Source organism: Myotis daubentonii, chromosome 1 (genome assembly GCF_963259705.1).
Source record: "Myotis daubentonii chromosome 1, mMyoDau2.1, whole genome shotgun sequence".
Classification (NCBI taxonomy): Eukaryota; Metazoa; Chordata; class Mammalia; order Chiroptera; family Vespertilionidae; genus Myotis; species Myotis daubentonii.
Window position 1 is genome coordinate 232,515,333 of NC_081840.1, and position 14,290 is coordinate 232,529,622.

At 61.6% G+C, this 14,290-nt stretch overlaps 1 protein-coding gene across 4 annotated transcripts in view; it reads right to left on the reverse strand.

Annotated features, from left to right (window-relative positions):
* HTT (huntingtin) overlaps window positions 1-14,290 on the reverse strand; it is a 102,862-nt gene that overhangs the window by 19,891 nt on the left and 68,681 nt on the right. For all 4 annotated transcript variants that reach the window (XM_059676833.1, XM_059676815.1, XM_059676823.1 and 1 more), the window contains 13 exons: window positions 14,192-14,247; window positions 12,551-12,699; window positions 12,070-12,206; window positions 10,485-10,601; window positions 9,104-9,226; window positions 8,634-8,869; window positions 6,727-6,869; window positions 6,001-6,208; window positions 4,084-4,222; window positions 2,920-3,099; window positions 2,662-2,838; window positions 1,491-1,567; window positions 311-449 (listed from right to left, as the gene is read on the reverse strand). In XM_059676833.1, the coding sequence (XP_059532816.1) occupies window positions 311-449; window positions 1,491-1,567; window positions 2,662-2,838; window positions 2,920-3,099; window positions 4,084-4,222; window positions 6,001-6,208; window positions 6,727-6,869; window positions 8,634-8,869; window positions 9,104-9,226; window positions 10,485-10,601; window positions 12,070-12,206; window positions 12,551-12,699; window positions 14,192-14,247 (1,881 nt within the window). The remainder of the gene's footprint in view (window positions 1-310; window positions 450-1,490; window positions 1,568-2,661; window positions 2,839-2,919; window positions 3,100-4,083; window positions 4,223-6,000; window positions 6,209-6,726; window positions 6,870-8,633; window positions 8,870-9,103; window positions 9,227-10,484; window positions 10,602-12,069; window positions 12,207-12,550; window positions 12,700-14,191; window positions 14,248-14,290) is intronic.

Below are 14,290 nucleotides of genomic sequence, written 5' to 3' on the forward strand. Positions count from 1 at the left end.
GAGCTGAAGGCCTGTGCAGGCGTGCGGCTGTGACCACCCAACACCTGCTCTCCCATCGACACCCCTGACGCCCCACCAGGAGAATCCGAGTCAGCGCTTCCTTTCTCACCCACCCCTGCTGACCGGGCCGGACCTCGGCCGCGGGGCCGTGATGGGACCCTGTGCGGGGCTGGCAGGAGCAGAGCAGGCCAGGAGCTGCTGGGAGCCCTGGAGCCGTGCCAAGTGCCATGATGCCCTCCAACCCGAACCAGTGCTGCACGCTCAGCGCCCCGACTGGGCCACGTGTCACACACACGTGCTGGGCACTCACCTTGTCTGGGCTCACAGTCTCCAGCGCCAGGGACCCTTCCCCATCCAGTGGGTGGGACGTGGCCAGAGGACAGGGGCCCCGGGACGCCGGGGCGGTGGCGAGGCGGAGCCTGTCCAGCAGGGAGTAGAGCCTTTGGTGCCTGGAACCAACCACGCGGGTTAGCGCCCAGCGTCCCCGGAGGAAGCCGCAGAGCTTCTTTAAGCCCATGCACGTGCCCGACGCGTCCTCAGACCGACCCTGCCCCACCCTCCGCAAGCTGTGGTGCCAGTCAGGCCTGTGTTCTTTCCAGGACCACAGCCACGCCCCGTCAGTATTTCCGCCATCGCTCACACCCACACACTGCGACAGGCAACGCGTGGCCTGACAGCTATTGCCCACCGCTGAGCGCTGCGACGGGCGCCCGTTCGAGACCCGGTGCGCACGCCCCACAGACCCCTCCCGCCACGCGCTGCCTTCGGGGAGACACCGACTCGCTTCCTCAGCTGGGCGGAGCAGTGACTCTGGGGTCACAGTGACAGCAGCTCGACCCACCATCGCTGTGAGAGTGACAGGCGGTCACACTTGTCCCGGCCCCACGCCTGAGGGGTCCTCCCAGACTGGGGTGCCCACCAGCCACGCCCTCCTCAACGCAAGACACCTCCACCAAGCCGCTCTCACCACCGAGCCACAGCGAGTGACAGGCCTCTCTCTCTCTCTCTGTCCACCACCCAAAGCTGCTCCCCATAGCTTGGCAGCCACAGAGACACCTAAAGAGACGTCCTGCTTCTGTAAAGGCTCTACGACTCGGCAAACCAGCTGGGAGGCGAACAGCTACAAGAAGTAAAATGGATAGAGGCGCAGCCCAGGCCTGGTCAGCCTGCCCGAGGGGAAGCGCTCCCAGCCGTCCGATGAGGCGCCGTGAGCCTGTGAGACACGGCTGGGAATGCAGTCCCTCCACCGGGAGCACGGCTGCCCCATAGTCAGGGGAGCGGGCCCTACCTTAACGCCCTCCCCCCGCAGAGAGGCAGAGGCGACCTGCCCGCCTTCCCGATCCTGCACAGCAAGGCCTGTGTCTGAGGCAGGTGGCCCCCACCCGCCCTCCGCAGCCACCTGGAAGCACAGCTCTCGTCCGTCCTGTGAGGCTACCCCTCACAAGTCTAAGCCCTTATCCCACAGGCAGCGACACCGGCGCTGGCCCTACCTGTGAGCGAGCCCGCGGCTCTGAAGGTGCTCCTGGATCCTGTTCAGTTCTTCCACGGGCAGCTGGGCCACGCTACTCTAGAGACAGGAACACATCAGGTGGCGCCCGCTGAGCCAGCCCGCGCTCACACTCACACAGAGGACACGCTGAGCCCATGCCTGCTCACACTCACACAGAGGACACGCGGAGCCCGTGCCTGCTCACACTCACACAGAGGACACGCTGAGCCTGTGCCTGCTCACACTCACACAGAGGACACGCTGAGCCCGTGCCCTCACACTCACACAGAGGACACGCTGAGCCCGTGCCTGCTCACACTCACACAGAGGACACGCTGAGCCTGTGCCCTCACACTCACACAGAGGACACGCTGAGCCCGTGCCCTCACACTCACACAGAGGACACGCTGAGCCCGTGCCTTACACTCACACGGAGGACACGCTGAGCCAGCCCGCGCTCACACTCACACAGAGGACACGCTGAGCCTGTGCCCTCACACTCACACAGAGGACACGCTGAGCCCGTGCCTGCTTACACTCACACGGAGGACACGCTGAGCCGGCCCGCGCTCACACTCACACAGAGGACACGCTGAACCCGTGCGCTCACACTCACACAGAGGACACGCTGAACCCGTGCGCTCACACTCACACAGAGGACAACGCTGAGCCCGTGCTTGCTCACACTCACACAGAGGACACGCTGAGCCCGTGTCTGCTCACAAGAGGCACACACGGTGCATCTGCCGGAGCAAGGACAGACTAGGACAGTGATGGCGAACTTATGACACGCGTGTCAGAGGTGACACACGAACTCATTTTTTTTGGTTGATTTTTCTTTGTTAAATGGAACTTAAATGTATAAAATAAATGTCAAAAATATGTCTTTGTTTTACTATGGTTGCAAATATCAAAACATGTCTATATGTGACCCGGCACCAGAGTCAGTTAGGGTGTTCAGAATGCTGACACGCCGAGCTCAGGAGGTTCGCCATCACTGGCCGAGGAGGAGGTACAAGAAGCATCCATGTACCCATGTCAGACACACGGGACAACCACTCGCCCGCGGCTCCTCTCCGGCCATTGGAGAGCGTGCCTGCGGAGAAAACACCGCCGACGGCTTGGCCTGCCTGCTGGGTTCCCCGTGGAAACCAGTGCCTGTGGCTCAGTACCTGTAAATTTGCAGCCAAAAGCATTTCTACCCGGCGACACGCAAGGGTGTCGACCATGCGAGCCAGCGCGCGGAACGGGGTACACAGCAGCTTGTCCACGTACAGCGTCAGCACGGCGCCCGACTGGCTCAGGTGGATGCCTTCCAGGCACTGCAGGGTCTTCCTCAGTGTGGTGGGCTGGCGGGGGAGGGGGAAATCGGCATCAAAGTGTCCCCGACCGCAGCGCGGCAGCGGGGCCGCCCAGCCGGCGGGACTTACGGCCGAGAGGCTCTCGCAGCGGGACTGGACGGCCTGGAGGAAGAGGCCGCTGGCGGCGGGGTTGCGGTGCACGGCGCTGACGAAGTCCTGCACGGGCGGCTCGTGCGACAGGCTGATCAGGTCCTGGATGTGGTTCACGACGAGCCAGGTCAGGTGCTCGGAGTCGTGCAGGTTCTGACACTGCGGAGGGACGTTGGAACCCGCCCTCAGCCTCCGGGAGAGCGGGCCAGAGCCACGGGCAGGCCAGCGGAGCGGGGAGCCAAGGCCGACCGCAGTCCTCACCCAGCACAGCCACGCCTGCCCGCCAGAGACGGGCAGGGAGGGGTCGCCTTACAGAGCCTGCCCCCCAACCTCACACTGCGGCGAGACCGCTCCAGGGCGACCCGGGGCTCCAAGGGACACCAGCCGATGACGGGAGGAGAGCGCGGCCCAGGGGGGGCGTCAGCGGCAGGTGGTGAGCGCTGCCCTCACAGTGCCTGCCCAGAGCCGGACGCCATCCACGCCACCGCTCCCCAAGCTCCAGTCTGGCCGGCCAAGGGTCTTCCCAGTGACTCTCTCCACTTTCGTGAGGTCAGTGGGAAGAGGACTCCCTATAACTGTCACAGTTTCGATAGAATTCCTGAATCCAAACTATGAATGGACCCCACATGTCAACTAGAAAGGAAGGCATTTCACTTAAGGTTTATAAGGCAATGAGAAATATCAATTTGGAATACATCTGCGTTATATATGACAAGAGTGCTGGTGAACGACATTCATGCACTTGGGAGGGTGGGGGGGGTCCCCTCAGCCTGGCCTGCGCCCTTTTGCAGTCTGGGAGCCACAGTTGGACAGCCTTAGCGCTGCTGGGGAGGCTTGTGGTTGAGCGGAGCTCCCCCTGTGGGAGCACACTGACCACCAGGGGGCAGCTCCTGCAGAGTGTCCGTCCCCAGGTGGTCAGTGCACGCCATAGCAAGCAGTTGAGCAGCCTTAGCATATCATTAGCATATTACACTTTGATTGGTTGAACGGACGACCGGGCACCTAGCATGTTAGGCTTTTATTATATAAGATAATTGATGTACAGTGTTAGTTTCAGGTGTACTATAATGATTTGATGTGTATGCATTGTGAAGTGTGAAGCCATGTTCTCCAGCCCCAACCCCCTCGTGCGTCCACACTTACCACGTAATCACAGAAGAGGATGAGCGCACCTCGCCGGACAATTTCTCTGTTGCACATCCCAAGTTTGGATGCCAGCTCGGTGTCCTCCTCTCCAGACATCTGGGGACTCAGTGACTTCGTGCTGGACAGACTGCGTCGTCTAGAAGGAGCGACAGATGCACTGACAAGTTTCCGGTGGCAGCGAGCTCACTGTCAAACACTGCAGTGGGGAGGCCTGGTCCTGGTTCTGAAGCAGGACTTCAAGCCGCCACGCGGGTGCCTGTGTGAGATGGGCTCCTGGTGGCCCCTCTGAGCGACAGTGAAGCACAGATGGGAAACCGTAGAGGCAGAGAACAACAATGCCTGCCTGCCAGCTCACTGCTTTCCAGCTTGCTGGCTGCTGGAGCATCGACTAGGCCTGCACGGGGCTGTCAGTGGCCAGAAGATCTCAGGTCCCTACTTTCATCCCAGGGCCAAGGCGACGCTACACCCTCGAGGTGCCCACAGAGCCTCTGCTGTGCAGAAACCTCTTTAAAACCAGAGAAGACGGGCGCGTGTCACAGGAAACCGCCCCTAAGGAACCACAGAAAGGCCACTGGGACTTCCGTGCGAGTTCAGCAAGGTCTCCGCCTATGAGGCCGACACACAAAGCCACCTGCGTGGCTACGGGCTACCACATGCTACGGGAAAGGAAAGACCACTTAAAATTGCATCACAAAACATAAAATTCCTGGGAACAAATCTGTAAGGTATGTGTAATACTTATTTACTAAAAACACAAGATGTTGTGACAATTAAAGACCCAAACCAATGGGTGGGCCACGTTCAAAGACCAAACGACTCAGTATCATTAAGATGACAAGACGCCCAAATTCACCTACAGAGGCACTGCGGCCCCGGCCCAAGCCCAGCGGGGCTGTGCGGCCAGCTGAGAACTGGACCCTAAAGCACAGATGTGGGAACACAAAGGCAGCAAGAGAGCCAAGGCCATCTGAGGAGGAAGAGCAGGCCTCCCGGTGCTGGTGCTGCCGGGGACAGACGGACGTGGAGTCTGGAAAGGAGCCCAGGCAGGCACTCAGCTGACGTCTGAGAAGAGCCCAAGGTAACTCAACAGAGAAAGGACGTGCTTTTAACAAGTGATGCTGAAATTAACTCAAAAAGGTACAAAAGCTGAGGCTGTGAAAGTTCCAGAAGCCACAGGAGCAAATGCGCATGACCGCAGGGTCGCAGGGCCGCCCCCTCTCCTTTGCGTGTCCACGGAGCACAGAGCGATGTTCAACGCCTGCTCATGTGGCCAAGTGGGCCCCGTGATGCACACGGCTCGTCTCCCACGGAGCACAGAGCCGCCCCAGCCCCGCCGCCCGCAGCCTCCTACTGCGTGTGCTCCCCGCTGTGGGCCACCGCCTTCCAGAAACACCGCCCTGAGGGCTCCGCGGGGGGCGGGGGAGGGGCCCAAAGCTTTTGTTTCCGCCGAGCACACACCAAATGTCTGAGGGAGGGCGCGCCTAGAAATGGAGGCTCCCCGGGACGTCCCTGCGGAACGGGCCACCCACGACCAGGCGCTGAGCACGTCCTCTTACAGAAGGACCGACAGGCACTTCCAGACCGTCCTGGACGTCCCTACGCAATGACTTCCGTGCCGAAGCACAGCAGAGCCCCTCTACCTGTGCGTCAGGCGCTGCCACATGCCTGCTCTGGAGCCAATTTGCGGAGAAGCTAGCAGGGGAGGCGGCGGCAGGAGTGGCCCGCAGGACGGACACATCCCCCTGCAGTGGCGTGGGCTCCGGGCTCCGAGTGCCTGGGGTCAGACCACGTTTCTCTACAATGGTGTCTGACAGAAAGATGGACGCACGCAGAACCCTCACAAAGCCCATGGCAACCGGCCACGCCCCAGTCCCAGCGGCTCCGCGGCAGGGGGCGGCGGGCGGGCGGGCGTACCTGGGGGTCTGTTGCACCTCGGCCCACCAGCCGTAGTCCGTGTGGTTGACGAGCAGCAGGATCTGGCACCAGAGCAGCACGAGGGCCGGGTGTGTGGGGACCATGGAGCGCACCTGCGCGTTCAAGCTCTCCAGGCCGTAGAAGCTGCCGTCCGCGCCGTCGGCCGTGAAGAGCCTGGAGGCGGCTGCTGTGATTCTCCGGAACATTCCTAGAAGCAAACCCAAAGCCACACAGATTAAGGGAAACCCTTTGCTCATCGGGGCCCAGCACTTCGGAGCCAGGTTTTATGTCAAGGATTGTGCACAGCTCTTCCCTGCAGACAGCAAAGGGCAGGCGGCCCTGCACCCACTCCTGCCAACCACACGGCTCCTGCTGAGAACCGAGGGGCAGCCACCACAGAGTCCACTGGGCCACGGCCGGCGGCAGAGAGGGCGGACGGTGCTCCACCCGGCTCGGCACCCTGCAGGCTGCTGAGGGCTGAGGGCCGGATGGGCTCCAGGGCCGCCAGGACGCTGGGCTGGGCGGCCACGCCCTTAGGGGCAGACCCTGTGGGGCTCAGCCCACCAGTTTCCCCACAGCACCCTCCTCGGGCCTGGAGCCATCCCCGGAGTGATGTCATCCTAGCCTCCCTTGGACAGACAGCTCAGCAGACCCGGCTTCCCCTGTGGGCCCGCGCCCGCGTGGTGGGGCGGGACACGCTCTCGCAGGCAGGGGCGGGGCACCCACCAGACTTGAAGATGTGGATCAGACACATGAGGAGCGTGCCCAGTTCCTGGCAGTAGAAAGTGTGCTGCTGCTCGCTCATGTCCACTCTGAGCTGCTTCGTGACGATGTCCTCTAAGAGGATGCCCACCAGCTGCAGGAGGAACCTGCGGAGAAGGGAGGGGGGAGGGACTGAGGGACGTGACGGAGCGCGGCGGCTCCTGTCTGTGTGTGTAACTCACACACAGGAGACACGGTCTACAGAGTACGTGTGAGGGAAGCGATGGAATGTGTGAGCCCACCCTGGGGTGGGGCCCCTGCCTCTGTGTACATCTCCCCCCTCCCTGGGAGCTGGCAGCGGCCGTGCCACCCTCAGCGGGCTGCCAGGAGGACAGCGTGGCACTGGGCTGAGGAGGCTGACAACACGGCACCAGATCCTCACTCATCCATCTCCGCCGCCTGCTCAACGTGGGACCCTCTCCACACACCCCGCACCCGACGGCCACGGAGGCGGCTGAGGACATGTCATGGGGGCCCCAGCTGGAAGGTGTGCGGCAGAATCGCACCCCAGCACGTCTGCCAAGCCGCTTGGCCTTGGCAGGGTCACGTGGGCACACCCCATCCAGCTCAGCATGCGCAGTGCCTGGGGCAGGCACACCCCATCCAGCTCAGCGTGCGCAGTGCCTGGGGCGGGCACACCCCATCCAGCTCAGCGTGCGCAGTGCCTGGGGCGGGCACACCCCATCCAGCTCAGCGTGCGCAGTGCCTGGGGCGGGCACACCCCATCCAGCACAGCGTGCGCAGTGCCTGGGGCGGGCACACCCCATCCAGCACAGCGTGCGCAGTGCCTGGGGCGGGCACACCCCATCCAGCTCAGCGTGCGCAGTGCCTGGGGCGGGCACACCCCATCCAGCTCAGCGTGCGCAGTGCCTGGGGCGGGCACACCCCATCCAGCTCAGCGTGCGCAGTGCCTGGGGCGGGCACACCCCATCCAGCACAGCGTGCGCAGTGCCTGGGGCGGGCACACCCCATCCAGCACAGCGTGCGCAGTGCCTGGGGCGGGCACACCCCATCCAGCTCAGCGTGCGCAGTGCCTGGGGCGGGCACACCCCATCCAGCACAGCGTGCGCAGTGCCTGGGGCGGGCACACCCCATCCAGCTCAGCGTGCGCAGTGCCTGGGGCGGGCACACCCCATCCAGCACAGCGTGCGCAGTGCCTGGGGCGGGCACACCCCATCCAGCACAGCGTGGGCAGTGCCTGGGGCGGGCACACCCCATCCAGCACAGTCTGTGCAGTGCCTGGGGCGGGCACACCCCATCCAGCACAGTCTGTGCAGTGCCTGGGGCGGGCACACCCCATCCAGCACAGTCTGTGCAGTGCCTGGGGCGGGCACACCCCATCCAGCACAGCGTGCGCAGTGCCTGGGGCGGGCACACCCCATCCAGCACAGCGTGTGCAGTGCCTGGGGCGGGCACACCCCATCCAGCACAGCGTGCGCAGTGCCTGGGGCGGGCACACCCCATCCAGCACAGCGTGTGCAGTGCCTGAGGCGAGCCCACTGCCCCCGGAGCCTCTGACACAATCTGCCCCTCTGTCCCCCGGGCCCGCAGGGCGGCGCCGGCAGGGAGGTGTTTGGAGGGCCAGCGCCTGGTGGGGAGGAGAGTGAGACCCACTCCCAGTGGCTCCTCCTGGACTCTGAGCTTCGGCGGCAGCAGCGCCGCCCGGATCCCTGCACCCAGGGCCGCCGCCCCCCACCGCGGCAGTGAGCCCCCCGTGTCGCCTGGCAAGGAGACACTGACCAGGAGAGAGGCATGAACCGAGGCCCCCGGCAGGGCAGCTGAGGAAGACGAGGGCCAGTCCCGACTTTCTGATCGCCAAGCAGCACGTGACTCCGGAGGGAGAGGGACTGGAAGGGTCGTACGCAGCCTACCTAGAGAACGTCTCTTCCGGCAAAGCCTTCACCTGTCTGCCCGCGCTGTGTCCATCGGGTGCTGAGTCCCTGTCCCCGTCCCTTAGCCTGTTGATGACGGGACAGGAGAGCAGGTGCGGGGAGAAGGCCAGCTCCTGGATGCGGGAGAGGACGATGTCTTCCGTGGACTGGGAGATGAGGACCCTCAAAATGGCCAGGATCCCCGAGACCCAGAGCTGGACAGTGCTCACCGACGCCTGAGGAGAGGAAACGCGCCGGTCACAGGGAAGGACAGAACCACGCTGTCCTGACGGCTGATCTGGTGACCGAAAAGCACCCGCTTCTGCCACTGCACCCACACTCCCCTGCACCGCGGGTTCTGAAGGCTGCGCTCCGCCGCAGGGAACAGGGTCCAATGCCGGGCCCAGGCCACCCAGCCCAGCGCGGCCCAGCGCCCGCCGCCCCTGAGGCGCCGGGAGGCAGGCACTCACCATGGTGTCTGGGGTGACGAACATGCTCCGCAAAAGCATGTCCACGGGCCGCAGGGAGGACGGGGCCAGGATCTCAAACAACGTGTTTAACACGCCGAGGGCTTCGTGAGAATCGATGTGCATCTGTGGCAATCACACAACCAAAGGCGGACACCGACACTCAGGGGGTCCCCGCCCGACGCCCTGCCCGCCCGCGTCATGACCAGACGGAAGGAGGTCCAGCGCCCCCAGCGCCCCCAGCACACGCGCTTCCCAACGCCGTCTCCGCAGCGTGTTCCCACCACGCAGACCTTTCCCTGCGGAGTCTATTATTCAAACACGTAAGAGAACAAAAACCAGGTGGAACTGCACCCCAACACCATCATCACCCCCCTGGGAGCCGCCCCCGTGCACCTGAACAGTTTCCCTACGTGGGACCAACACACACGCCTCCTCCTCGTTTCCTGTGCTTTCCCCGCGCCCCAGCCCCATGGCGCCCGCTGGAACGAGTGTCAGCACGCTGCCGCAAGGCGCCTCGTCCTCAGCTCTCTCCACTGCTCCACGGAGAGGCTTGTTAGTAACTCGTTCTGGTAAATCATAGAAATACCCTGCTTTTCCCCTTAAAACACAACGGCGAACTCCCAAAGCAACAGGGTCCAAGTCTAGCGTTTTCAGTGGATGCAAAGCATTCAGGTGCAGCCGGGCACGGACTGCGGCCAGTCCCTGTCACGGTGACCCATGTCTATACAGCCGACGACTTCTCTGGGAAGAGGTGCCTTGCCAGGTGCAGGTCTGACAGCGAATGCACTGAGCCACCTCACCCGCAAGGGGACGAGACCTCGAGCTCCCGCCGCCTCCACTGGCACTATGCTGCCTGCTCGGGGCACTAGAGTGGCAATTTCTGGGGTCCAGCATCTCCAATACCCTGTTCCTGCCTTCGGTGCACACGCAGGCCAGCCTTCCTCCCCCACCCCTCTCCTCCTGGGGCCGCCGGCCACGTGTACCCCTTCTTAGGGTAACCCCCCCACACAGAGGGGCTCCAAGCGCAGCCTGAGTCCCTGGGGCTCATGGACTGGCCCCTCAGCAGCCAGGGCTGCTCCCCCTGCTTCCCACACTGGCTGTCCCTTCCCCACGTCCTCATCAGTGAAAAGGAGAAAGATGTCGGCCACTCTAGGGATTAATGGGGACACGACATCCCTGGGCCCTGGGCCCTGGGTCCCACGCTGTACAGCGGGGACAAGAGCGGGACAGCTCACTGAGAGGAATGGAGGCTCCCCTGTCCCGGGACCCGCGCAGACACTGCTGTGGGAGATGGATGTGCGTGAAGGAGGCCGGCCCCAGCGCGGCGCCCCCTCCCCCAGCGCGGCGCCCCCCCCCCCCGCCCGCCCCCAGCGTGGCCCACCTGCTGCTTGGCGAGCATCGGGAGGAGGATGTCGGCCACCTGCCGCGACAGCCGCTTCCACCGGTCCTCGCTCTCCTTGTGGCACTGCTGCAGGACCAGGATCAGCATCTCCAGCACCTGCGGGCGGCGGGCGGGCTGTCACTCCTCCCCACTCGCCATCCCATCCCGCTCAGGGTGGGACAGCAGGGCCAAGCACCTGACCCCAGCGACGGCCTGATGAGCCAAGAACTCCCCCTGGGACACGGGGCCAGGAGCAGCTCCTCCGGGGCCGGCTCCGCCTCGCCCTCATTATTCCTGTGAAGCTACGAGACTTCATAACCAAAGAAACGGGACAAAACAGAAACGACACTTATACCCACCTCTGGCAAACCCCAACACAGCCCGACCGAGCACCCTGCAGACCTCATGCCCTCAGGGGCCCAGGCATCTCCCACTGGGGCACCACCTCTCAGCGGTGGCTGTGCCTGAGCGGTTGGCCAGCGGCCATGTCTGCACGGAGGCAGCTCTGGGCCTGGCCCTGGTGAGCGTGCTGACGACGGCTCTTCCCAGAACAGCAGACACAACAGATGCCACAGGGCCCGCGAAGCTAAAAACCTTTACCTGCCTGTTCACAGAGAATGAGAACGGAGCAGATGGAGAAGGGTGCCCGTCAGGTCTCCAAATACAACTGCTAGAAAAGAGAGGCCTGCCCTAGCCAGTTTGGCTCAGTGGATAGAGCATCAGCCTGCGGACTGAAGGGTCCCAGGTTCGATTCCGGTCAAGGGCATGCACCTTGGTTGTGGGCACATCCCCAGTAGGGAGTGTGCAGGAGGCAGCTGATCGATGTTTCTCTCTCTCTATCCCTCTCCCTTCCTCTCTGAAAAAATCAGTTAAATCTATTTTTAAAAAAAGAGAGGCACCCATGTAAGCCCACCCCCCACAAAGCCCTGACCACCCCGTCCCACCTGCCTCTCCCTTCAAGGCCCGTGGCCGTACCCTTACTGCACGAGAATACCTGCAGCGACCCCCCTGCCCAAGGCCAGCGGCCTCTGTTCACTCGCAAACCAGGCCGAGAACGGGGCAGCCAGTCCCAGGCCGCCCACCAGCCCAGCGCGCTGGCCGAGAGCGGGCGGCGCGCACACCTCCAGAGCGGGTGTGCCCATCACGGTGGTTATGGGACCTAACTAAACGCCACGCATTTAACTAAGCCTGACCGAGACGGACCACAACGAGGAAGCAGAGACAGTGCTCCTGAGGAAAGCTCCTGACTTGATAGGTTTGAAGACAAACAGCTGGAAAGAAGGACAAAGTGAGCGAGGGCCAGGCCGCTGGACACGCTGCGAGAGAGGAGTCACTAAGAAGCCAGACTCTGCACTTACACTGCCTCCAACTACCTGAGGTTCTCGCTCAACTTCAAGGGTAACAGAACCAGAACCACTGAGACCGCAAGCTCCACGCGGCCCCTCGGTGCTCTGGTCCTCCCCACGGGGCGGCGCTGCTTCAGACAGCCCCCCAGACCCCCGGCCCCCAGCCGGGCCCCAGCCGGCCCAGAGCAACACCCACTCTACCCGCGGGGACGACGGAGGACGGGACGGCCACGGCTCACCTGGTGGTACTGGATAAGTCTGAGGAGCATGGACACCACCACCTCCTTCTGGGTTTCCAGCTCCTTCCCCGCGTCAGCTTTATTGGTCCCTCTTAGAACGAAGAGGTCGTGGACGATGGGCTGCAGAGCCGGGATGGCTGGGGACAGAAGCTCTGCTGAGAGGCCGGGAGTGGCACGCCTGGAAAGCCCGTGCCTCCTGCCACCGCAGGGCGCACCGCAAGGTCCCACGGCAGTGGGACTGTCCGTGTTCACGAAGCCACGTGTTTACGTCAGGCCCTATCTGTACCGCACAGCGTCTTACTGCTTCTCTATTTTTACTTAAGTAGGTTCTAACGCCTCCGAGAAAAGAGTGTGCCCCCTCCACGTGCACAGCACACACATGTGAACACACACGTGCACACGCACCCACGCGCACACACACGGGGGCCACACGGCAGAGCAGCCAGGAGGAGGGAACCGCAGCCAAGGGCTGTCCCGTTACCGTGGGTCACGGCTTTCCTCCCGCTCGCCATGATGCCGTCACAGAGCTGAATGATCTTAGGGATCCCGATGATCTGCTTTGAATGATAGCGCTCGTAAGACAGAAGGACCAGGAAGAAAAAGATGTTCGGAATGATTGCCTCTGAGTCCCTAGAAACAAAAACATCCATGTAGACACTCCCTTAAAACTGAGATACACGATCAACGAAGCAATACGAAACCCTCATGGGAAACGAGAGCTCGCCCGAGAGGCAGCCCCAGCGGGCTCCTTCCGTCCATTGCTCACGGCGCCTTCCTGTCTGTGCAGAGCCTGCGGCCGCAGGGCTGAGCAGAGAGCACCGCAGCCCTGGGCGCCCAGCAGAGCCGGCTCCTCGGCTGCCTCAGCTCCTCCCTCTTTAGTCCAAGACACTGCCCCAAGCAGGAGAAGGAACCCACTCACACTCAGGCGTCACATGGCGAGGAGGAGAGCGGGGTCTCTAGCCCCCAGGCCTCTCAGGACACTGTCCTCGGCAGGATCCCCAGCTACTCATTAAGCAGTGCAGAAGCTAGCGAGTGGGAGTCTTGGCGGGTGGCTCGCTGATTGCAGCATCATCCCGTGCACCAAAAGGTTGTGGGTTCAAGTCCAGTCAGGGCACATACCCAGGTTGTGGTTTGGATCCCCCATTGTGGTACGTACAGGAAGCAACTGATCAATGTCTCTCTCTCTCTCTCTCTCAAATCAATAAAAACATATCCTCAGGTGAGGATTAAAAGAAAAAGAATTTTAATTTTCAATAATTATACTCCCATGCCTGCACGGGGAAGCATTAACCCTTCCCGTGTAGCAAGCAAAGCTATAGCGACATAAGTGCATGGTCGCTGCCTCTGCTAAAGCCAACCACATCTAAACGCTCTTTAAGATTAAGAGCTAGTGTTCAACAGATCAGATTTCATTTAGCAACTGAGTACCATAATTAGATGCTTTGAAACCTGACGGCATCTGTGATTAACAGATGCAGAACAGCTTCTAAACTAGTCTTCAGATACCCATTAATTTTATTTATTTTTTATATCTTTCCACCAATTTCAGAGAGGAAGGGAGAGGGAGAGATAGAAACATCAATGATGAGAGAGAATCACTGATCGGCTGCCGCCTACACGCCCCTGACTGGGGATCGAGCCCACAACCTGGGCATGTACCCTGACCGGGAATCGAACTGTGACCTCCTGGCCCTAGGTTGACGCTCAACCACTGAGTCCCACCGGCCTGGCCTCATTAATTTTTAAGAGAAACAAAAATGCATAGCAAATTAGTCAGATTTCCATTAAAAAATACCCAGCAAAAATGCCTAACCATCCACAGTCAGCGTCTCAATTGGTTGAGCATTGCCCCATGACCGAAGAGTCTTGGGTTCAATTCCCGGTCAAGGCCCAGGCCTGGTTGCGGGCTTGATCCCCAGAGTGGGGAGTGCAGGAAGCAGCTGATTTGTGATTCTCTCTCATCATTGATGTTTCTCTCTTTCCCCCTCTCCCTAAAAAAACATCAATAAAAACATTTTTTAAAATGCCTAACAGTCCTTTAAAGTATGTTCATGTTAATAATCTAAAACTACATGCACTTACGTAACAAGAACAAGAGTGTAAAAGAAGAAAACTCCGTTACCTGAACTGGCCCACTTCAATGTACTCAAACTGCTTCAGCACGAACCCGATGAACACCTGCAGCAGGAGAGAAGCGTCACTTCAACAACGCGAGCGAGAA